At 38.1% G+C, this 25022-nt stretch overlaps 2 protein-coding genes across 17 annotated transcripts in view; one reads left to right on the top strand and one right to left on the bottom strand.

The window, feature by feature from the left end:
• LOC148054794 (uncharacterized) overlaps window positions 1-25022 on the bottom strand; it is a 97164-nt gene that overhangs the window by 44672 nt on the left and 27470 nt on the right. For 6 of the 16 annotated variants that reach the window (XR_015706150.1, XR_015706149.1, XR_015706147.1 and 3 more), the window contains exon 4: window positions 18139-20431. The exons of 6 other annotated variants lie outside the window; for them this stretch is intronic. The gene's annotated coding sequence lies outside the window, so the exon portion shown is untranslated. Of the gene's footprint in view, window positions 1-229; window positions 369-2691; window positions 2744-10622; window positions 11384-15137; window positions 16003-18138; window positions 20432-25022 lie in introns of those variants that run through there. 4 more of the 16 variants (XM_087763733.1, XM_087763740.1, XM_087763734.1 and 1 more) reach the window with 4 other exon arrangements.
• The window catches only part of RET (ret proto-oncogene), an 84688-nt gene that overhangs the window by 47388 nt on the left and 12278 nt on the right, over window positions 1-25022 (top strand). The window contains exons 5-15 of the mRNA XM_087763724.1: window positions 1670-1871; window positions 2336-2535; window positions 6876-7134; window positions 8276-8401; window positions 9291-9401; window positions 13190-13309; window positions 14864-15120; window positions 16265-16412; window positions 20338-20445; window positions 22011-22225; window positions 22334-22456. Of these exons, the coding sequence (XP_087619850.1) occupies window positions 1670-1871; window positions 2336-2535; window positions 6876-7134; window positions 8276-8401; window positions 9291-9401; window positions 13190-13309; window positions 14864-15120; window positions 16265-16412; window positions 20338-20445; window positions 22011-22225; window positions 22334-22456 (1869 nt within the window). The remainder of the gene's footprint in view (window positions 1-1669; window positions 1872-2335; window positions 2536-6875; window positions 7135-8275; window positions 8402-9290; window positions 9402-13189; window positions 13310-14863; window positions 15121-16264; window positions 16413-20337; window positions 20446-22010; window positions 22226-22333; window positions 22457-25022) is intronic.

Genomic DNA, 25022 nt, shown 5'->3' with positions numbered 1-25022 from the left:
GTGGGAGGCATGATGACTCGGAAATGCCATGCTCTGGGTAATGGAGCTCAGCATCAAGCATGGGGCCGCACCATGCTCTTCAGAGCTGCGATTGTAAAATGCTGAGTCTGTAGAATTCCTCTCCCCTGAGTTATATTTTATTCAGACTCCAAAGTAAGAAGAACTTGGGTCAGGATTTAAACAGTGTAAAGAAGCGTTAGCAGTTCCTGAGGTCAGGATGGACCATTGCTAGGACTGTGGTCAGTATCGCTGTATCTCTCCATACCGAGCTCTTCTCCATATTTGTTACAGGGTTGCTTCCCCCAGGTGACTAAAATTGAGAGTTGTTACGACAGGTGTATCTGTGTATCCTTCCCATATATGCAAATCTATATAAGATACGTGCAGAATGTTTATTAGGATGCTGTACCAGTTAACAGAAAGTTAGGAGGAGTGGTTGTCTGCTGCAGACAAACATTGCACCTGCAAAGGTGTTAAAGTTTCCGATGTCAGGCTGTTAGGGAGAGCTCCAGGATCTTGCTTTAATGGTGCCCTCCCACTTTTCCCTTACCACCCCAAGGTGATCTTTCAAGAGGTCTAAACTCCTGGATGTCTTTCTGTCTGCCCTCTGCACACGTACACCCCTTGCTTCAGTGGAGAAGTATAATTTGGCTCTTCCCACCGGAGAAACAACCCTTTATAAGTCAATGGTACAGAGAAGGCACTTCTTTGGGGACCTAAATGATGCATTTTTCGTGAGAGGACTTCTGTTTCACAACAGCGTCATTTTTTTTTTGCAGTCAAATTTCCCTTCAAAGTGTATTTTGCTCATGTTTGTGTCTGGAGGGGAAAAGAATGATTTCAGGAGGTTGCTGCCACCTCCCGACTAGAACAAGTGTTGACAAGACACATGAACACATCACATTTGCCTGGTCATAAAGTAATTCCTTTTTACTTCTGAACATTTTGAGATTTGGGAGTTTGATTTAGCTGTGGATGATAGAAAGTGAAGGTTTCATAAAACTGTTTTATAAAGTAAAATATTCTCTTTGCAATTACATGCCTGCAAAGTGTTCAGAACATAGTGAATTTCACTGCCATTTTGCAGTGGGAAAAAAAGCATTATATTTGGAAACTTTCAATCTTTTCTAGTAACTAAACGACCTTGAAACAACAGAATACTAATAAAAATTTTAAAGGCCTTGTGGCTTCAGTGTCCAGGTAGAGAACAGCAATCTAGTAGACTAAGCAGAAGACAGCCAACCCAGACCACTTCTGTCATTTCAGGTAATGCGTTTGACCTGTCTGAATGTATTTTCTTGTCTTTTAAGTGCACGTATTACCTGCTTTTTTAGTAGTATTGTAGAATAACATTGATATAAAAAAAAAAAAAATCGAGCTGTGCATGTGCACTCATTTCCTACCTCAAAAGTTTAGCACTGTATTTAGACATAGACTCAAATGATTATATGACAAGTTCTTTTTCACTACCATCTTCTTTTGAGCTTCTAACTCAGAGCCAAATAGGTGTGAAATAGTGGTGACTTGAAGCTTAAAATGAATCTGAATGAAAGTGGGCTTCAGTGAAAGTTGTAAGGTTTTATTTGGCCAATATTTCAATCTCCTAACATGTATCAGGGGAAGAAAGCTTCAAGGTCATTCAGCAGTGTCATTTATTATTTCCTTCTAGGGGACTGTCCTTGCAACGCTAACTGTATATGATGCAGACACCACACCTATTTATCCCCTTGAAAGCAGCAGAAAGAAATACACAGGAACCATCATTACCGATGATCCCTGGATAAGTGAGACATTTCGGGTAGAGCACATCTTTGATGAAATCCACTTCAGCCCAAATGGCAGCCAAGTGAGGGGAACTCAACATGAGTACAGTAAGGTCTTTTTCTTCAAATAAAGGAGAAGTTGCTTGTTAGTAATTGACCGATAAGCTCTTGAACTCTTCCAAACATTTTGTAAATATCGAGCTAAAGAAAGCTGAGACATTTCAAGTTAAGCAAATGCTGAGTTTTAAACATGTACTGAAAACATGGAGTTTGTGCATCTCTGGGACAGGCAGTGTACGGGATGACGGTGTGTATATTGATAAGCAAGAGGTTCTGATTGCAGGTTTCTCAGCATGGCAGTTAGAAGGGAAGAGAACCTCTCTAAATATCTTGAATAGCACAGAGCATAACTCCATAGCAGCATATTTTCATATTTAACTCACCTTCTGTTCCCTGTTAGGATTAACTTTAAAATATGTATAAATTTGAGACAATTTTGTCAGGATTGCAGTATCAAAATACACATTTGCAAATAATGTGGGTCGGTAATAGACTAATCTTTTCTTTTGCAGAACTGGTACTGAATAAAAGTATTTCAGTCACAGAGCATCGTTCCTTCCAGCTGGATGTTTTGGTGAATGACACAGAATTTCACGGCCCAGAAAGATCGGTGATGCTTCATTTCAATGTCTCCATCCTCCCTGTCAGCATTCAGTTTCCAAACGTGACTTACCAGTTCACAGTGAACAGAAATGCTGAACGTTTTGCACAAGTAAGAACTGTGTTAATTATACTTTCACTCTCGGTTAGAGACAGAGCTTAGTAGATAGATCACTGGGGCGAGATGCGTTAAAGCATTGGTTGTAGCTGTTTTAAGTAGAATCAGTGAAATATGCGATCTCAGTTTGACTGTTGCTGGATGAGGTGGATAGGAGGTAGACTGGACATAGCTCTCTCATCACATAATAATAGAAGAGGCGCTACACATGGAAGTATAAATAGAAAGAAATAGAGACAGAAGGACTTGTAACCATGAGTGGCTTAGGCATAAATAACTGCAAAAATATCAAGGGCAAAAAAATAAATTTGTCCCAGCTACTGGAGTCTTAGCTCTACATATTCCAGTATGTTAATGGCTTTTCTCTAGATAATGGCTAGTTAGTAATTAATGTATTTCCTAATTTAACCCTAATTTTAGCTTAATCACCACGATTGCCATTAATAATGCCTTCCAGAAACACTTTCTAACAGGTTGACCTTAATCAGGTAAAAATTACAATGTAATTCCTATGGAACATGTGCATTAATAAGGAACTAGTTCAATATAATTAATGTTATGGTAGTGAATATTAAAAACATCAGTGATGAGCCATTTTGGGGGAGCTGCTGGAAAGTATACCTCATAACTAAATAAAGCTATAAAACTGCTGCTGTATTTGTAGCAGAGAGGAGGATTGAGACTAAAATATGATCATCCCAATTGCAGAGAAAACCAATTCATTAGAAGACTTCTAAGGAAGAATTCAGTTTTATTAATCTTTAAGCCTCTGGCTAATTGTAAAAAGAAAGAAAAAGGAAAGTTACATATATTGCGTGTTCTTATATTTGATCTGATGAAATGCAGTATGGCCTGATAGCTCTTCAGAGTACGGAAGAGGCCTTACACAACCAATAAAAATGCTGCGGCTTAATCAAGGGACATTTTACCTGTAGTCTGCACTGAATATCCTAAATAAGAAAAAGATACCGAGCGTGCTCAAACAGTGGGCTCCCTACAAAAAGCTACTTCTTTATGACATTTTGTGATGCCTTGTGGCTGCAATTTTAAAATTTGCAGTCCATTAGAAACTTCAGAGCATATTCTGTGCTTTTTGTGCAGATCACAATATTTTTGATGTTAGGTTTGATGTGGTTTTTTTGTAGCACCAGATTGTGAAAGCTTTATTCTCAGCAGCATAAAAAACTTGCCTGGAGATCAGGTGAAATCAGCGGGTTTCCCCCTAAGAGATAAAACAGCATAGGTGTGTAAGATAGCATCTAAGATGCAAGATGCTCTTAGCATCTAGAAATGGGCCCCAACTGTATGTATGTCACAACATGACTGTAATTTTTAAAAGTGTGGAAACTTAACTGTTAGGCGTGTATGAATATATATGAATTAATTGATTTTTATGTGTGTATATATATATGTATAGATATACACACAGATTTTACATATAGGTGTATGCATACAATAATATTATGAATTAATTAATTCCAGATTAAATTTGGTTAAACCATGTTTATCTGTGCATACCCTAGATTGCCTGAACACATTTGGTTGAAGTCTGGGAGTATATAGTTTTGTAGTTCCAGAATGCAAAACAAAACAAAAAAAAAATGGTTAACTTTTAAAGCTGCTGGTTTTGCATGTTGTCAGGGCAGTCAAATATCTGAAAGGGAATTTCAGGGTTTCTGGAAATAATGGCGCTTCTCACTAACTGTGCAGTTTCACTGGGTGGCAGTAGTAGCAGGGAAGACTTTTTCTGGCAAGAAGGACTCCAAGTCTGTGGGAAGACATCTCTCTGCTGCCTAAACACAAATTCACAAAGAGATTTTGTTCTGATTCTTGACCAGCAAAATGCAAACTCGTCCTGGCTCTGGAGATGGTCTCGATCAGTTACTGTCACCCACTTGCTGCTGAGGCTGGGTTTGAATTCACAGTGTGCTCAGGTTGGAGCACAAGTCAATGGCAGCAGCCGAGTCCCCAGCACTTCACATTATTAAAGTCGTCTGCATAATTAGCTGTGATGTGCCAGAGCAGTAAGGAAAAGTACTGGGCCAAATCAATATGAAGGCTGAACTGTCTCTTGCCCTAAGGAAAACACAAGAGCGTGAAGAAATGATTAACTGCTGGGCTGATGCCATTTGTCTATTTGAGCAGCTAAATGAATTGAATAACAGAAGCATGGCCTGACAGTACAGGCTTGCCCAGTGGCATTTAACTTGTCAAAGGACTTAAAGCTCTATTGACATTTACTGAGACAAATGATGAATAACATCGGCTGAGATTTTTAGAGAAGGTTGTATGTCCAAGTGTCCCTGGAATTCAGTGAAGAGGAACGTTGTCATTATCATTATCCAGACTTTATTAAACTCTGGAGCTCAAAAGGTGGATTTTTCCATTCCTATTTCTGATAATGGTATTTCTGTATTAACTATTGTGTGTCTTGTAAAATGCGCCTTTGTAGGTTCCTCCCCTGTGTGTTGATGTTAATCCTGATTACCAGGCTCTTTTTCACCCTCCTCATGAGAAAGAGGAACTGGCTGCTTCTACCTCCTTTCCCTGGTGCTGTGCTCTGCTGCACCTGAGCGCTGTGCCGACTCCAGAACCTGCAGTGCAGGGCAAAGTTACAAGCTTGGGCTTTATCTCGTGGAATCAGGCAAAAAGAGAAAGCCCATCTTTCTTGTAAAAACTTCTTGAGGGGGTCATATTTAGCTTCTCAAGTTATACAGAGAAAGCAAAACTGGCCCATGCGCTACTCTAAGGATAACGTGCTCTTCAGGGACCCTGAATTTACGGGCTCTTCTCTATCCCCTTTGCAGGAAATTTCTGTTGATCAAAAAGGTGCCTGGAAAAAGCAGTTATGACAGAGCAGGCAGAAAGGACAGTTTAATCTAGTCTATATAAAGGTTAATGCCATGGAATATCATTATGTTCTCCTACTGCCTCAAAGAAACACCACCTAAGCAGTTGCAAAACACTGCCAGTTGCAATGCAGCACCAAAGCTAAGATGACGTGGTTCTGGAAGGGACCTGTCTAGACCTTGTGTCTAGACAGAGTTTATGAACAGCTGAAGTCTTGTCTTTACTTCTTTTTCTTCCTGCCAGTCCCAGCATGCTGTGGAGAGGAGTCGGCGTGGAAGAAATGGCCTAGCTTCTGATTGCTTTAATAGTCTTTGTATGTTATCCTGCCACCAAAAAAAACCAACAAAAAACCCCAGCAAATGGTGCCAAGTGACCAGTCAGTGATGCGAATGGGAATAAGTTAGATGAAGTGGGACTGTCCTATGACAAAGTATGCTTCTAGGACTGCAAAAGCTTCCTCTCTGACTTTAAATAGTCCAGGTTCATAGGAAGAGGTCTCAGTACAAAAAAAAAAATTCTTTTTTTTTTTTACATTCTTTAATAAGAATGCTAAAACCAAGATGTACAGATATGCTTTTGTGGTGTTACTTGAAAACACATCTTAACTGCAGCATTTGAAAAGAATCCATCACCAAGTTCCCTTAAATAACACCCCACCCTTCACATTGTGGTTTTCCCTGAAAGGAAAGCCAATGCTTCTGGACCTGATCCGAATCCCACTCTTGTAAATGGAAAAACCAAAGTGAGCTTTGGATCAGTTCCTATAGGAGCTGGACAGGAGACGGGGCTTTACATTCCTGTGCTTCTTAGATAAATTGTTTCAGACTGAAGAGTGCTCTAGCACAGATATTCGGGTAGGCAGAAGTTCAAATATGGCAAACCAACATATTTTCATTTTTAAATAAAAATGTTTAAAAAATTTCAAATGGGAAACAATGAGGTTCTTATTCCTTTTAAGGCTTTCAGAGAACTCTGCTGGCCAGAAACTTTTTGACTGTAATATTACGAAAATTATGTATTAGCAATTTCTATTTCTGTCTTATTTGAAAAGAGTCTCAGCTTTGTTCACACTGAGCTGTTTGCTTTCTCAAGCAAAACCAAAGTTTTTCTCACTGATCAGCCTGGGACAGAGCGGGGACTGAACTCAGACTTTCCCAAATCACAGGGTCTTGTTCTCACTGAACACTGCTGCCTGTCAGCAGCAGGCACCAAATATCACTTTTGCTCTTTTGCATTTCCACTGTTAGCCTGAAGACAATGGTAATGCTTTACCTCTCATTTTTACTGAGAATAAATCACATTTGAAGCAGTCGTACCGCATTGGTAATAAAATATCAAATCTGTAAACCCAAGATAAAGGCTGAACCCTGCAAGATGTAATATGCTCATTTTTCTTTCAGAAAATTTTTGGGAAGCACAGAATATTTTTGGTGTATAGTTTTGTTTCTGTTGTCTGTGATTTCTGTGTTGGTGTTTGAGCCTAGATAGGAAAAATCTGCATCGAAAACTGTATGAAATTCCGTGGTGTGAACATCACCTACAAGTTACTGTCCCCCAACGCAAGCTGCTATCCTGTCAGCATACTTCAGGGCCGAGAAGACAAATGGGGAAGCCTTTATGTGAATGATTCCTCAGTGCTACACAGACCTGAATGCAAGGAAATACAATACACTATTCAAGCCACAGACAAGCAGAGCAGGAAACATGCCAAAACCCTCCTCACTGTTGTATTGGAAGGAACTCGTAAGTACCCGAGTCAATTGGAACTATTTACTATTTACAAGAGTTATGAGTATTAGGTGATGCATTAGCAGGGTATCTATAAACTGATGGCACTAACAATGAAAATGAGTCTGAGTTACAAGATACAGATAGCAAAGTTTGCATTTTGAGTTCTGAATCAGATACTTGTTTGAAGAACTAATACACAGGAAGGTGGTGTATCATATGCAATTCCTAATGTTCATGATGACATTTGATTTAGAAGCATCTTTTTTGTGTGTCTGTGTGACCTTTATTTTGTATTCCACATATTCCTATGGAAGAAAAAAAATATGTGTGTGTGTATATATATATATGTATATATATAAATGAAACCACAAAGCTCTGGCCTAATTATATTTATTCAATCATCCTGCTCACTCCAATTTTTCCGTTTTTTTAAAATTTTTGTCCTTAACATTCACGTAGCAATTGCGTTGACTTCATTTTACTGAACAGTTCATAAGGGCAGAATGTTAGAAATATTCTACAACAGCCACAGCAGAGGAGGATTCCACTGGAAACATAATCATTTCTCTCCAAACCATATCGCACTTTGTGCAGAACCTTACAATTCTACCTGACAGTTGCCTCCATTCCCTTGTATCATATCACAACTCCTACGCCAAGGGCGAACGGGTTGAGGAAGAAGAAACAAAAGCCTGCAGTGGACTTTTCTTTTTGAAAGAGCCTTGTGCTGTCTGAAGTCACACACTCCTAGCTGTTGCTCTTTGGGTTACTACGGTATTAGCCCAATTACCAAGTGTTTTCCTTTAATTAAGAGTTTTGTATGAAGCTCTAAGTGCTTATGGTCTCCATTTTTCTCTTATTAGTGTGTTAGCACATTTCTACATTTCCAAGCATTGACAGTGTGCTATCAAGCAAAGATAACCATGCCATCATGTTTGTCCTTTATTTCACAGAAGAGAAACACCTGGACATTTCTTTAATTGTCATCTAAGTTTACTGACAGTTAGTCACTGTTCAGCCTTTCTCTCCTTCCTTCACCTTTCTTTCCTTCCTATCTACCCCTAAGAACAGAGTTTTCCTTCTGATTGGAGCTGACTTGCTTGTGTATTCATCTCCCTTGTCCTGCACTGACAGCAAACACTCTTCCCAACAGTTTTAAAAAAAGAGGAAGACTGCCCTGACTCTTGTGCTGTGAGTAAGCACCATGCTGAATGTGAAGAGTGTGGTGGTCTGGGAGTGCTAACAGGAAGGTGCCAGTGGAGACAGGGGAGTGGAAAAGGTACATTTCTGTTGTGTGAAATCTGTTTAGTCATAATTGTGCATTTGACTTCCATAGATATAAACTGATTTATTCTGGCTGGACAACATGGTATAGTAAACTACACAGAAGCTGGGGCTAAAAAATTAATCATAATACCCAAATGAAACAGGTGCTAGGAAGGAAAATGAGGTTAAGTTGGAATGGTCATTCTTGATCTTGTCCCTGGGGATGCTGAACACGCTACATAAAACACCAGGTAGTGAACTGGGTTTGCAGCAGTGTAACTGGAATGGGTGACTTACGGCTTGCAAGATAATCTCCGCGACCAGGAGTTGAGTTTGGAACATAGCAATGAGCCTCTGAGGAGGTATGCCCCAGCAGACACCTAGTGAGCACAGAAGCTGTGTCTCTGTTGTCTCTGTTTTCTGTGGTCTGTAGCACAGATCTGACGGGTGACAGTACTCTTGACTCTTCCAGAATGATGCTTCTGTGCTGATGTTTTATCCCTTCAAACTGCATGAGTATCACCAATTCTCTTTGACTACTTGTGAGCTTCATATTCAAGTACGTGTGAAATTGTGTAGAGACATCCTTAGTTGTGAAAGCTACTCTTCAGTCTCAAAATGGTCAGCTAGCTCTTTTTCAAGTAATACTCACTGTAACTGCAAGTGACATGCCCAAAGGGCTGTCAAATGCAGAAAACATAGTGAAAAATATATTTCTTCCAGTTGCTTTTAGCTGTTGTCTTGCCTGTTACTTTGGGAGATGGTATTTATATTCATAGATGTTTATTTTAAAAAGAAAAGTAACCTGTGGTTTGGTGTGTCAACGTGCACTGAGAAGATGCAATATGCTTTCCTTCAAAGCCTCGTGGTATTTGTGCAGCTGTCTGTTTCTGTGTTAACAGGGATCACCACAAACTATTCCACATGCACCCCAAGTATCAAGACTTGTCCGGATGGCACCTGTGATGTGATTGAGAGCAAAGATCCGGCTGTGTGCCCCCAGGACTGCACAAGTACGGAAGTGTTTTAGGATGGGCTTTTCTGTGTCACTGCTGATCCACTTTCTTAATCCCAGATGCCTTTACAGGCTCAACATATTTAGCATCTCTGCATTGTCCTACCTGTATTTGAATCATACAAGAGAGTTAAGGTTATGGGGACTAATCTTGTTCTTTTTTAAGACAGTCAACCAACACCTATTGGCTGACAGTGATGGAAAGATAAGGTTTTCTCAGTAATTCTCATTCTGCTCCCCCTGCGAATTCGCAGGTAGTGTTTTTCAGTGAAGGTATTTGCTGAAACAGGTATAGGTTTTAGGCAAGTTAATGCCCTATTTCCAAACTTTAGCACATTATGATAGAAACCATGCTTATTTCAACTCCAATTTAAGTAAGTAAGAAGAAACAAATTTCAATTTAAAATAAACGTGCTTACAGAGGATCATTTAGGGAAGTGCACCTGGCCTTATTTGACAGGTGACCATCAAAATGATCCAATGCCTTATCTATTTGAAGATGCAGGCAGAGATTCATATGAACAGCATTTATGAAAGAAGAATTGAAATGCATTTGTGTTTTTTCTTGAATACATCTTTCTACATTCCACTCATATACATGCAAGTTCACAATCACCCTGAAGATACCAAGGTTAGAAAAACACTGTATTGCACTTGAGCAATTTCAGTCTTCTATGAGATGATAATTTTGAAGTTGATCTTTTTATCTATTAGTATCTAATTCAGGAATAAAGACATAGATGTTTCTTGAATAATTCTTCTGGCTCTGACATTGTATATCCAAGTTTACGTGTTTTAAATGGAGTCGTAGAGGAACTAGTATTTTTTTTACAGGCTAGGACTTACGTTCTTCTATAAAATGAATGAATAAAGAGGCATCTTTGTATTTCTTACATGCAAGAATGTGATTGTGTATTGTAAATTACTTATACCACAAAGATAATTATTTCATTAGAGTGCATAAAAACAATCCTTAAAGTGGCAGAAATGTTTGAAATGAATGCAAGTAACTTTTCTAGTCATCTGAAAAGAATTCTTTATTGGTAATAACCACAATCAGTTGTCATTCTAGAAGTGGAAATATTTGTGCCAGAGGCTGCAATGCTAAAACATGTAATGTGCAACATATGCAGCATCAGATGTTCTGCTCAACAGAAGCCTGCAAGAAATACTGTCTTATTAGATAATAGAAGCAGGCAAGTAAGACAAGCTTTCAAGATGTTATGTATGCCTTTTTCATGCCTGAATTGGATAATTTTATACTTGATTTGATGCAATTCAGAACCTGGGCCGGTGCCCAAAAGCAGTATGTTTACGGACAAAGAAATGAGTGTGTTTTGGGAGCTCAGAGGTGCAGGAGTATATTATATCAGCTTTTACTGGCAGAGGACATTTCTTTGGGAATGGCAAGCAATAAACAGAAAGCCCCAGATGCTTTAAGATCAAGGATGTTCTTTAAGTACAGATAGTTGCTAAAATACTTATTTTTGTAATTCATCTATCATTATGATGGCTACGTACTTGAGTCCCAGAATTGCTTTCTCACACTAGCACTATGAATATTACATTCAAGGGCACTCAGCTGAAACAATTGGTGCTGTGGCCGTGCCTATCAAATAGAGACAACCTAATTACATTCCAAGCAAGAGACTTTCTTGTAGTAAGTACCTGCTTCACGGCTGGTTGTAGTGTGTGAATCTGGCTAAATATTTGTAAATGGCTGATCTTTGTAGGTTCCTCTGAACATTGGCTTTCTGATAATGGAAAAAAAATACAGTGCTCAGGCCTCTACCTTGCTTTGCATTTCTGTTTTCAGCAGTAGCTGGACATCGGCTTTGGTTTTGTCCAACAACAAGTGTTTTTACTTTCTGAATTTCTGGAGTTTCTACGCGGTATGTGGGACAGGGCCACAGTTCTTCCTTTTTCCAAATGATCTTGAAGCAGGGAAGGCTCTTTCCCGCCACAGAGCAATGGAAACAGCTGATGATTTAAAACAGGAGCATGTGAAACACCACACAATTCAAAACAATATTGATAATTCTTGGAATTTCCCTACCAGCAATGCATTGGTGAAAAATACATTTTTGGGTCTCTGGAATGCATACAGGAAGCTCCATTTTTCCAGTGTACACCTGCAGTGAAAATGTACTCCTCCTTTCCCTGCTGTGTAAAAACCCTTTGTCTTCAAATCCCTTGCTCGAGAACAGTTTAGATAGGACCTGCTCATCCCCTGCTTCCCCCTTCTACCAGGTCCTCAAATGTGGGCAGATATAGATAAATACATATGATTTTTCTGAGGCTAATGGAAACTTTATTTCATCACCTCTTCACAACAGAGAAAGCTGGCTGGTGGGGGGATAATAAAGAATTTTTGGGATCACCCATGCTTCTTCAAACACAAGTGTCAGCTCACAGCAATGACTCAGCACAGTCTCTTCCAAAATTAACCAGCTGAGCTGGATATAATTTAGTAGGTGTGGCCTCTCTAGAAAGATGGTCAAAATCTGTTTACTTTGCTTAAATACTCAAGTCCCTCTTTCACTTCTTCTAAAAAAGGATGTTTGTCTTTATGTTGCCAAAAAATACCCTCTTCCTCAATTTGTGTTACACACACAAAGAAATGTAAAAGAAACAGTCATTCACTGTACTGTCGACTTAGATGGGATGGAGGAAAATGAGTTGAAATAAAAAGAAGACTATATTGAAAAAAACTTATCTTTTGAATCCCTGTATGGTTTAGGCGATTTTTCTGAAAGGCAGCTTAACTTGCAGAACTTGATTGGTTTCTGTCTATACAATGCTGTTTGTTCTTAAAGGCAGTTTATAGATCAAAAATGTCACAACTCGTGGTCATTTTTATAATATCTGCAGAAAAAAAGTTACTTACTTGGAAATACAGTTGCAATTACTCTGCATGAAGAACTGCTGCTTGAAATCAAGAGTAGTTCCCTATGAGTTGCTGCACTTTTTTCCTAATATTAAACAATGCACTTTTAGATAATGAAAGATTAATTTTTTATCACCTACACTTGGCACTTACTCTTAGTGCTTTCACTAGACTATCCTGTGGCATTTTACAGATGTGATTAAGTATCGTTATCTCCATTTAACAATGGAACAAAGGGTATCTAGAACAGTATGCTGACTTTTCCAAGGTAAGAGGAAATTGGCATCAGAACCAGGAACAGAACTCAAGTCTGTAGGCTGCTGGTCTATACTGCTGGACTATACATCATCTCATGTGTAAAAAAATATACCTAAGACAATAGTGGAGAGAAACTAAAACAAGTAGACTAGAGAAGATACTTTAGGGAGAATTTTAAAATGTAAGATGACCTCACTGATACAGAACCATAATGCTTTATGAGGAAGCCGAGTCAGGACAGCCATAAGATATCATTTGAGGTAGATGTTTGGCATTAAATAATGGGATTCTATATAAAGTTTTAAGGGGTACATGGAATTAGGAAAGTATCCCAACTATGCAATGCAAACTATTATATTTTTATTACAAATAAATTTTAATCCAGAGTCTTCCATAATGGAAATAACTGCTAATCAGGGCTAATGTTCAAGCAGTTCAAGGTCCTCTCATTTCAGGATCTCAGAAATTTCAGATTTTAGACTCTCCCCTAATTCTCAGGAATCCCTGTCTTTATCGCTGCACTGTGCTGCCCTGTCAAATTTCAGATGTATACTAGGACAAACCCATGGAAAACTCTGAGCTTTATTTTTTTTTCCTTTAACTGCATGTGAGAATCTTAGCTTGTGTCTGTATTTGATTAGGTGGAAACATTATTGGTGGTCATGGGAAAGGCATTGGAAATCTTGGAATTAAGTCAGGACATGGGATTTGTTACTGCTTCCCACGACAGAACTGTTACTGTGAGAAAGACGATATCAAGGGTAAGTCTAAACATTATCTGCTGTTCTCATATGAATGTTTTCCCCTGTTTGTACCTACCATCTGTATATATATACAATGATCTAAACTTCTGGGCATGTTAATAAGCAATATCTTTGGTCAGGGACTGCTAATATAAAATTAATTAAGAACTGGCACCTTGACTTCTACTATGGGGCCTGACGATCTCCAGAGGGTTTCTTTTTCTCTCCTTGGCTAAAGGGTCTTTTTTTATCCATTACTACGTGACAAACAGGTTGGTTGTCCTTTGATTTCCAGCAGCATTTGCATTTCAGTGAGACTCCCCTGATATTTGCAAAGACAGCTAGGAGAATTAGAATAACACCTTCTATTACTTTCAAGTAATTCCAGCCTCCTAATCATTTCTGAAAATCTCGGCTTCAGAATGTCAGAGTTAGTCAGCATCCATTGTGTTAGAAGGAGTGGATTACTTTTTTCATTGACCTTTGTTTAAACAGAAAAGCACCACACAGTTGTTTGAAATAGACTGATGTGGAGTAAATACTGTTTGATTTTTTTTTTTCCAAAAAAATTGATAAATATAAGGTGAAATATTTTGCATCTTTAAAACTGAATTGTTTGGAATATATCTCAATTTACTTTTTTGAGTAAATTTTCTGTAGGCATAAGAAGAAAAAGAGAAAGCATAAAGCTTCTTGCTTTTTTTTTTATTCTATAAAGATATTGTGCTGTTTCCACTTATTTCTGGGGTACGGGTTGCAGATGTAGCTAAGTTAACTATATATCTGAAGTCAGGAGTATCTGATGAACAACAGTGCAAGGACTGTATTTTGAATCTCTCAGTTTTTTCTGGAAGCGACTCGCTAGGAATGCTGTCTAGGGGCACATAGGCTTAAAGAAATTTAGTTTCCAAAGTAAGACACTCAAAGTGCTTCTGCAAAAGGGGAAAGTAGTAAATGGGGAGGAAGAAATGCGTATCACTTTAGAAGCAGTTGTAGCATTAGGCAATGTTTTCAGAAATAATGATTTTCTTAAATACAAAGCAGAAATATTCTAAGTCTCCTTATAATCTAAAAAGTTGAAGAGAAATATTCTTTAATGTCTAACAATTGACATAATGAATTAAATTCACATTTGAAGAAGATTTTATTTGATGGGTTGAATGGCTCTAACATGAACTGTTGTCCACAAGCAAAATTCAGTCATATGTCTCCAGAGAGATAAGTGGTATCAGAAGATCAATATATGGTAGGCTGGCTCTTGAAGAAGAGTGTCAGAAGTAGCCTATGTCTATAAAGGTAAGGAATATGGGGTCAAGCTATCTATCCTTACATTTACGCAGGCAGTTAGGCAAACAATTACCTCCTGGTGTCCAAAGTCAAAAAATAATTGGTAGGTGCAGTGGGCATATTTGCAAATTATCAAATTTCATTGAGAATTGGCTATTAGGCTTTCCTCTAGGTTTTTAAATGATTTGGAGTTGTTTCTGTCACACCTATGTGTGTCATGTGCACTGTGAAATCAGAAGTAGGAGACAACAAGCAAAGTTCTGAGAAGCTCTTCTTGGTCCACAGAGCAACTATGTGATGATGTGTGCAAGACTGTGATAGCAGGGGCAGTGCTGCTGTCCTTCATCATCTCCGTGCTGCTTTCTTCCTATTTCATTCATCGTTACCACAAGAACTCTCCAAAGCCACCTATTGCCTCTGCGGAAATGACGTTCCGGCGCCCAGCCCAGTCCTACCCCATCAGTTATTCTTCCACTAACGTCCGCCGGCCTTCTTTAGATTCCATGGAGAACCAGGTGTCTGTAGACACCTTTAAAATACCAGTAAGCCTGACGTCATTTTGCATGCTCTTTTTCTACATCTGTATTGTTTCTAAAGAATGTTGTTTATGCATGCAGAAAATGTTACGGAAATGCAATCTATTCATAGAAATATCCAACTCAAATAACTAAAACAGAAATCATGTGTACAAGCAGGGAACTGAAGATACTTAATGAGCAACTGGATAAACCATATATTCTTCTATTTTTGTTATGTTTTAATATAATGTAACATCTTAGGCCTAATTTGGGCTAATGTTTTTTTCTAAATGCAACTCTACATTTGACAGTAGTGTGGTTTTACTTTGTCCCATTAAATACTAATAATCAGTAGGTTTGTAGTCTCTGTGATGATCCATAGTATCACAACAAGGGTAAGTTTAAAACAAAATAGACTGTAGACGTCAGCTGGAGTGTGAGTTTTACCCGCATTTTAAGGATTTTTGCCCAGTTATGCTATCATACCTTTAATCTAGTTTCTTCTGTGTTGAATCGCATACTATCCAGGATGCCTGCCTGCCAGCTGGTGCATTTTCATGGACCAACACGGTAGAGAAAGACTGCCACTTTATGCGACGTATGTGGCAACGTCAAATCTATGTGGATGTTAGATACTGAGGTCTTCACAGGCCTTGTGCTCCCTTTGCTTTAATTTCTTGTCTGGTTTGTACATCTGTCATCATTTTGCAACCGTAAGGCTTAATAACACTGATTTCGTAAGAGGAAGTTTGTTGTCTCTGATGAACTCTTAAGGGAAAGCCTTATTCCATGAGTAAAACTGATTTACTTCTCTGTGAAGTCCAAGGCCACATCTTGATAGTTATTCTGAAAGCAAGCATTTGTCCTGTATCACTTCATGTTTCATTTGTATCCGATTTCCCAGACCTGTAAATATAATCCATTATCCATAGACTACATGTACAGCTGTTTTGAAGTAGGTGATTTCAAGGTAATGGAAAAACACTTTCAAAATACCTAGAGATTCAGAAGCTTTTATAGGAAGACACTGATATTAAGAGCAACCAAACGTTGTACACCAGTGTCCCTATTCCTGAAGAATGCTCTCCTATTGAACGTCAATGCTTTGGGTGCAGCTAGCCACTCCTTTTCTTGCTTCATCTTATAGGGTTCCTTTTCTCTCCTGCAGGAAGATCCAAAGTGGGAATTCCCTCGGAAGAACCTGGTTCTGGGCAAGACTCTTGGAGAAGGAGAATTTGGAAAGGTCGTCAAGGCAACAGCATTCCGACTCAAGGGAAGAGCTGGCTATACCACTGTGGCAGTGAAAATGCTAAAAGGTACATTCATATCTGGGTCTGAAATGATTTGAAAACTATTTGTTGTAACCTCTGAATGGATTTTAAGAGGGGCTAGCATGAAAGCAAAAGGCCAGCTAAAACCAACCATTGTTACAGCCTCCATTTTGTCTAGCATTCTTTTATATTCTGACAGATTTCTTACTTTAGGAGCTAGCATCACATTGATCCAAATAAGCAGTTTCCACAAATTCCAATTCATGATGTGCAAGGAGCCTCTGACTTAACATAGCAAATGTATTCAATTTTGTTCGGCATTGATGGAAATATGCAAGGGCTTGTTAAAGCTTTCTGATTTTTTTTCCCCTCTACCCAGTTTTCTTTGACAAAGCTTTTTAAATAAAACCTGTTATAATTGTGTCAAGAGACATAATAGACCTATTAAGTTACTTTTCTGACTGATAATTCCATCTACTTTCATACTTTCTGACCTGCTTTTCAATTACTAGGAGCTCTGCCAAACCGGCTTGAATAGCCCAGTGCTGTCTCCTGGTGTCTTCGGTTTTCCCTAAGATGCTAAAGCTGGGGAAAAAAAAAGTATGCCTAGATAATGTTGAAATGATAACGTGAGACCTTGAGCTCTTGTCCACATCACTGTTCAGTAGTTTTCAGCCCCAAATACACCTGCTTCTTTCCCATACAGAAAAATAAATTGTACTGAGAGAAAAACGTGAAAAAATTAATGTTTCTGTTTCGTCTCTGAAGTAGAAAGTCTCCCGTATTACTGTATGTTTCAGGTGGAAGCTGTTGTAATGCATGGCTTTTGCCACCTTTACAGTTATGTATATGAGTATAGATTTTACATATCTAATGTCTGAGCCTGTTTCTAATAAGGACTTCGCTAGACATGCATTGATAGTGACGGAGGTCAGTGGAAATGCTCAAACCACTTCCTCCAGAAGGCTATTTATTCACTACAGCCTGAAAGATGAAACAGATACGAAAAGAAAATTGTGTCCCTCTCTGTCTTGTGTACTAATTTGTATGTGGATATAGTCCCTACGTATCAGGCACCTAGGAATATATGAGACAAAGAGGGCAAACAACCTTCAGAAAGCCCTATGGATGCAAGAAGATTTCTTTAGCTGGGCTGCTAGCTTTAGCTGAATGAATGACCTCAACCACTCACTGCTGCTTTTACATAAAAACATGTAATTATAGGAAAATGTTGTACTACTTCCTACCATTTCTGCTATATGCAAGATTGGTTTAAAAAAAAAAAAAAAAAAAACAAAACAAAAAAAACAAAACAAAACAAAACCAAACATGTCATCTGCTGCTTGAGAGCAAAGATGCTGCATATCCCATTATTTTACCAAAGAAATAAATGCATTATGAAGTGCATGCCTGCATTGCAAGAGGTTCAGTGGAGAATAGGTCATGGAGGAAATCCAGGAACTAAGTCTTTTCAGAAGTGAAGACTAATTAACCGTTACTTGTAATACTCAAGTAACGGTATGTATCATTATCAATAGAATAGTCTTAGTAATCGTTTCATTTCATATTTGTTTGTGCACCTAGTATTACTGATTTTCCAGAACATTTTCATCAACAACATATGACTGAGTTAAGATTCCAAGAAAAAGTGGTAAAAATGTTGCTTCTACTTGCAGATAATTTAACATTCAGCTTTCCCTAGCTATTATAAAGGAAAGAATTGACAGAATTGATAATGTGAAGGAGTAACCCTTTATTTTAAGCACCTTATTTTAATAAATTGATCTGACATTTACAGTAATACTTCAGGCTCTAATGAATCCCTTTGTAATGTAGATTAAATTGCAGATAGTCACCTGAAATTCCATTTTCCAACTTGACTGTGGAGAACACTTGTCATTCTGCAAATATTTATCTGTTGTTATCAGTTTAGCTTTACTGTTAACACATGACAACTCAAGTATAAGAGACGTTGCATTTGACAGTGATAGGTTGACGGTTGGACTCGATGATCTTAAGGGTCTTTTCCAACCTTGACGATTTTATGATTCTATGATTAGTCCACAGTGGTCTTTATAATGCTGTCAGGAAGTATAAAGGACAGTTATTTTGGATCAGGCCAACATCACCCATTCTTTCCCTGTAACAGATGCAAAGGGGGTAATTTGTCCAAGTATTGGGGACTCTACACTGCTTGATCTTTAAAAGGGAATGGTATGTATACCAGTATGTTAATGGAGAAAGCCTCCTGCTTATCAGGTAAAACATATCTCCTGCCTGAGTTGTGTAGATGGGCACAATCTGTGTGGTTAAGAACAGACCAGGGTAGGACTCTCCCTACTTTGTCAACTTGGCATTACCTACTCGGGAGGGAACAAGGAGCAGTAAGTAACGAGCTGAGCCAAAATAGTCTTGGAGCTATGGATGGAGGATTACAGGAACAGAGGGATAATTTTTTCAGCCCATTATTACCACTTTTCTCATATGAATTAAATCTGACCTCCTGCATGATATGAACGCTCTCATTACAATAACATTAAAGGGGAAAACACCAACCAATAAATAAATAGACATTATTCACAATTTGTGGAAACAAGGGACATAAAGCTTCAGAGCTAATTGTCTCTATTTGTACACTATCAAAGGTTGTTTTTCCAGCAGACAAACAGGCATGGTACATGGGGAACTTTGTTCTGTTCTTGTACATGCTACACAGTTCCAGAGCTAGAAAAACAAGACTTTCTCAAGGCATTAAGTTAATGTTGTTCATTTTTGTTTTACATAAATGCATATTTTTTGTAGTCCCTATCAGTAGTGAGAGACCATCTGACCTTGCACTCCCTGGGGCAGAAGACTGAAGTCTGACTAGAGGTTCAGACTATAATATAATGTATGGCAGATATAAACATATAGTACTGATACAAACACACAGTAGAACAGAATAAAAAATTACCATGACCAGGGCAAACTATTAGCACATGTATTTTAAATGGATATGTAAGTAAAACCTTTGATGCTTACAGCCTGTATGGAAAAACATACAGTACAGTACCAAAGATCAGAAGCTGAGCTTGTTTTTTATTAGTCTTAAGTAAAGGCGACCATGTACTTGTCAACTGCCCAGTAATAACACTCTGTAGGAACTATCTGGGGAGGTTCTGTGTGTCAGAGAGATGAAGGATGAGGTAGAGAAGGATGAGGTTATCTCTGACCTATGGTGTCTTTATGGCTAATGATCTCCTTCAAGCCTCAGTGCATTCAAAGAGGATGTTTGTTAGTCAGAATTCTGCAAAAACAAAATGCTTGAAAGGCTAAGAAAGCCTCTAGGGGCTATATATTGTCATACCATTCTCACTGACATCAGCGAAGTCTGCAAACATGTCTCCCAGTAAAATCAACCTGAACTGTACATTTAGCTTCTGAACTCTATATCTGGATGTGTGCTACAAGTGTAAGCCAGTAGATTAGTGAATTTTTATTCCATCAGAAAATGTATTGAGGAGGAGGGCTATATCATGGAAGTTAACTGAGCGAGTCTTTTTTGTTTTATCAACATAAAATCTTGGCTTCCATATGCTTCTGAAGCTTTGATTGCACTGACTCACCCTCAAAAAGTTGCTTTAAAACACTAGAAAAGAACTGTAATAATTTCAGGGCATCTGCAAGACATTACAGGCTCTGGTCCTGATTCTTGGCTGACCTCTTTCTGTAGTCATTTGTATTAGGGCAGAGTGATGGTTATAGCAGGTTACCAACCCAGAACAGCAGCAGTCCCATTCACTTGGTTCCGATATGAATGACTGCAGGACAGTGGAGATGGGGAAATTTCTCTCCTGTGGGGAAGTATGGAGTCTTCGAACCTCTTGCTAATTCCAGGAGAACTGGTTGATCTCATACTTCAGACGGTACATAGAGAACTCTTGAGTAATGCTTTCCTAACCACAAGTGTGTGTTTGGACACTTTCTGCAGAAAACGCTTCCCAGAGTGAGCTGCGAGATCTACTTTCAGAGTTCAACCTTTTGAAACAGGTGAACCATCCTCATGTCATCAAACTTTATGGAGCCTGCAGTCAAGACGGTAAATATTAGAAGCTCATTATTAAGATGAAAACGTCAAGCAAGGAAATAAAGAGCAGTTGTTTGATGTGTTCGGACCACTGCTTAATAATTGCTGAGCATCTTTTAAATTTGCTGCTAGCTGAAAAAATGAGGGACATATATGAAAAGCAATGTTTGAAGAGAAGGGGAAATACTAATTCAGTGTAACTAAGCATTCTTGCTGTGTTTTTTTTCAATACACATTTTGATTCTGGAGCTATTTTAAATTTAACCAATCTACTACCAGTTCTCTTCTAATCAGTATATATTTTTATATTATGTTGATGCTCAATAAGTGTTTTCAAATATGGGTTATATTTAAAGTTTAATGGGGTTTTCATTATTGTTGTTATTATTCATATTAAAACAATGCTTTGAGGCCTGAGCCAGGGAGTGAGATCTCCCTTTGAAAAAAACAAAAAAAATAAGACAACTACAGATCCTTTTGTTAAAATATAGCTGGATAGTTAGATTGATACTCAGTTTTCCTCCCCTGTCACAAAACTATTGTCTCCTCTTGTTGTGAAATATTTGCTAAAAGCCGGTCACTGAAAGGTATATTTCAAGGGGGAAAATTTTCAGAAACATGTATTATAAACTGCCAATGAAGCAAATTTTCGTTGTTGTGCATAGGAATTGATCTGAATAATTTCCGTTCATGTTAAATGAAGTTGCATTGCAACATCCTCTTACTTTTGCATCTGTAATTACGCAGCCGAAAATCACAGTTATGCACGTTGCAACCTTGGGCAAAGGCCTGCCACCTTTGCCCACCCAGTTCTGCTGCAAGTGGCACTTTTAGTTGTAGACAGAGAATATAATTCAGGACTGAGTCATCTCTCGTTCTTAATAAGGTAATGAACCAGCAGGGTGGGTTGTTTTTTTTTTTTTTTTTGTCTTTTCAGTACAATGTATTTTTTCATCCCAAAGGAAGTGAATTGTTTCTGAGTCACAGGCTTTTAATAAATACCAAGTTAATTCATTAGCGTATGGGGTGGGAGGGCTTTGATACAGCAGACAAATGTATTTAGCATTAAAGCACTGAGTGGATATTATTCATGTGGGTAATGGGGAGGAGAAACTAATGGATTGAAATGTCAGAATGTTTCTAAGTGCTCTGAAAAGGCACCTTAAATACAACACTGGAATTAGCAGATGATTTGTGAGCTCAGTATCACACACTCCAGAAAAGTATTTTGATTTTAATTTTTTTTTAAAGTTTCTCTAAGTTGGGCTATTTCACAGATCTGATTTGTAAGAAGGTTGTCTCTTTTTTAGTCTCAAATTATCTAGATGAGAGAATATAGGCAAGAGCCCGAATTCTGCTTTGATTTAGGCTGAAACTCACTCACTTTGCATAGAGGATGTAGGTTAAAATATTCTGTGATTCCATGGCTGATTCAGTGCCTTTTACATAAAGGCCAAAGGTGTCTGAAGCCTCTGACTGTTCAAAACAACATGTTGATTAGAAGAGACACTTTTGAAAAAAAAACCGAAATGGTTATCTATTAATTGTTTACTTATCAGTGTGTTTGTTTATTTCAGGCCCGCTGTATTTAATTGTGGAATACGCTAAATACGGCTCCTTGCGCAGTTTCCTCAGGGAAAGTCGAAAAGTAGGACCAAGCTATGTGGGTAGTGATGGCAACAGAAATTCAAGTTATTTGGATAACCCTGATGAGAGAGCCTTAACAATGGGAGATCTGATCTCATTTGCATGGCAGATATCACGAGGAATGCAGTACCTTGCAGAAATGAAGGTAGGGCAGCATAATACTGATCTGAGCATGTCCTTGTGATAGATGGATATGTCAGTAGTCAGTTCCTTCTCAAGAAGCATAAACACTATTGTTGGTTTCTTCCAAAAGCTTGTCCATCGTGATTTAGCAGCCAGAAATGTACTGGTGGCAGAAGGGCGAAAAATGAAGATTTCTGATTTTGGCCTCTCCCGTGATGTATATGAAGAAGATTCATATGTCAAGAGGAGCAAGGTATGGTGCATATTAAAAACAATAGTGGGAATTATTACCTAATCAAGAGAATGAACTTACACTGCAGGACTTGAGCACAGAAGAAAAAGATAATAGCTATTTTTTATTAACTTAGAATAATTCTCTATTTTAAAGAAACAAAAATGAAACAAAATTATGAGGTTTAATCAGTGGGACAGTAATATATATATGTGTGTAAAAAATGTATCATATTTAAGTCACCATTACCTCCTCTACCTTTTTGTTGACTCGTGAACAAAACCCATTTATTTCTAATATCTAAAAGTTAATATCTAAAAGTAAAAGAAGGGTCACTGATGATTAAGGCCTTGGAGCATCTGACATGCAGAGAGAGGCTGATAGAGCTGGGTTTGTTTAGCCTGGAAAAAAGAGGGCTCAGGGGGATCTTATTGATTTATATAAATACCTGATGGGAGGGAATAAAGCCAACAGAGCCAGGCTCTTCTCAGTGTGGCCCAGTGACAGGACAAGAGGCAATGGGTGCTATTTTAAATATGAGAAATTCCATTTAAAGAAAAGAAAAAACTTTTCTGCTGTAACAGTGATCGAATACTGGAACAGGCTGCCCAGAGAATCTCTGTCCCTGGAGATATTCAAAACCTGGCTGGAAATGGTCACAAGAAACCTGCTGTGGCTGACCTTGCTCTCAGCAGAGGGGTGAGGTCCCTGCTCACCTCAGTGGTTCTGCGATCCTGTGAAAAGTTGCAAGACAATATGTAAAGTGTAGGATGAGATCTGCTGGTTTCTAAAAGCAATGTGCCAAATAGTCTGTAATAAATTATTTCTTTTTCTTGAGGCTAGAGAGTTCACAGAGGATGCTTCAAAATAGCATGTGTTTTGTTAATGTACATACGTAAGAATGACACCTTTTTTCATTGCAGGAGCTTTTAACTATTAACCTTTCTATGGGTGGAGGGCAGCCCATTTTTAAAGGAGGTGGGCCCTCTCATTTATCCAGCTCCTCATCACACTGCTTGAAAATACAAACAAAAAACCCCATCATTTTTCTCTGTCTCTTTTCCTATTTATAATCAAAAATATAAACAGAAAAATCCCAAGGAGTTGAAAAAAATGCAGACAATGTCTATAAAGATCCTAATTTCAGGAATTATTACATCTGTGAAGAAGACTTGAAGCAAAGCCCTCCTACAAATACTTCCAAATGTATGAAAGATACCAAATCTTAATCAAAATGGTACATCACAGCTCAGGGTAGATTAAGGAGCTAATGCTACCTGCCAGAGGTTATTTAAAACAATTCTATTTTGCCTGCCACAGTAAATTATTGTCAGGTGCTCAAATACAATTCTGTCTGCTGGCAGTGCTCATAGCAGGATTCAGCATACAGTAAGGTTTCACCTGTAGGACTGTGCAAAGGAAATTTCATAGAAAGATGAGTTGTTGAGTCACATCACTACTTCCCTGAAAAGAAATGCTTCAATATAATTACTTCGAGACTAAGAAGATAAGTTAAGGCTCGTCATTTGTTTGTTCTTGTAAAAAATACTGTCAAATACAGCAAAGCAAATCCTGCTTTCTGCCTCTTTGCATCCACCTGTCACTGACATGAGCAGAACTTTTACAAGTCAATCCCAGGCCAGACTGTGACGTGCACTAACACTGATTTCTATTGACTTTTTCTGAGATGAGTAGTGTTGGTTCAGTTCTCTCTGTGACTTAATATGAAAGAGCTGCCAACAGAATTTTTTGCATGTGAAAATTTTAGAATTTTATGAAAAAGATTATGAAAAGATACTGTGAATTTTCAGTTTAGCTTTCCCTGTTTTTTCAGGCCAGTTTGTGTGAATGTTTCATAAGTCAAAATAAGTAGCGAAGAAAAAAAAAAAAACTTGTGGAAGACATGATCATATGTAAACGGGCTTTGCCACATTCGTTTAGCTATCTTCTGATGTATGTGTTTTACATTGATCTATACCAGTTGCTCTGTATTTTAAGAATGATGCATTTACATAAAGGCAGTTTCATTTTATTTGGCAGGGTGTTGATGTACTGAATGGATATTTTCTCTTTAGTTCTGAGACATTCATCATTGTAGTATTCTTCAGAGCCTAACAAGCATCTGTCTGCTTGCATAGGGAAACAGGGAAAAGAAAAAATTGAGAGGAAGAAAGAAGGATAAGTTTCAAATCCTACTGAAACAGTTGTTGCATATATATATATATAAAATATATATATATATATATATATATGAATTTCATGAGAACAAGAAGTCAGGCATATGAATGCTGGTGATATTGTGAAGGTTATGAAACATCTTGGAAATTTTGCAAAGCTAGATTTTCATGAATATCTGGGGTAGATTTCTCAGATTTTATCAGTTAATTTCTGCCAGTGGAAAGTAGCAACTTGTAGATTCAATTTAGTAACCAGTAACAGAATATGACTGTCCAGCTACAGTTCTGAAACCTATGGTGTCTTGACATCTAGGTGTTTCCACTTATGCATCATCGCTGATATAAATGAGATAGTTCTTCCTCTTTAATCATCATTCCCCATCATTTTCGCATTTGCACGTTTCCCAAAA

Source organism: Nipponia nippon, unplaced genomic scaffold (assembly GCF_047370975.1).
Source record: "Nipponia nippon isolate SJK-2023a ecotype South Korea unplaced genomic scaffold, ASM4737097v1 scaffold_3, whole genome shotgun sequence".
In the NCBI taxonomy this organism is placed as follows: domain Eukaryota; kingdom Metazoa; phylum Chordata; class Aves; order Pelecaniformes; family Threskiornithidae; genus Nipponia; species Nipponia nippon.
The sequence above is the reverse complement of the archived record's forward strand: the minus strand, read 5'-3'. Positions and strand labels throughout refer to the sequence as shown.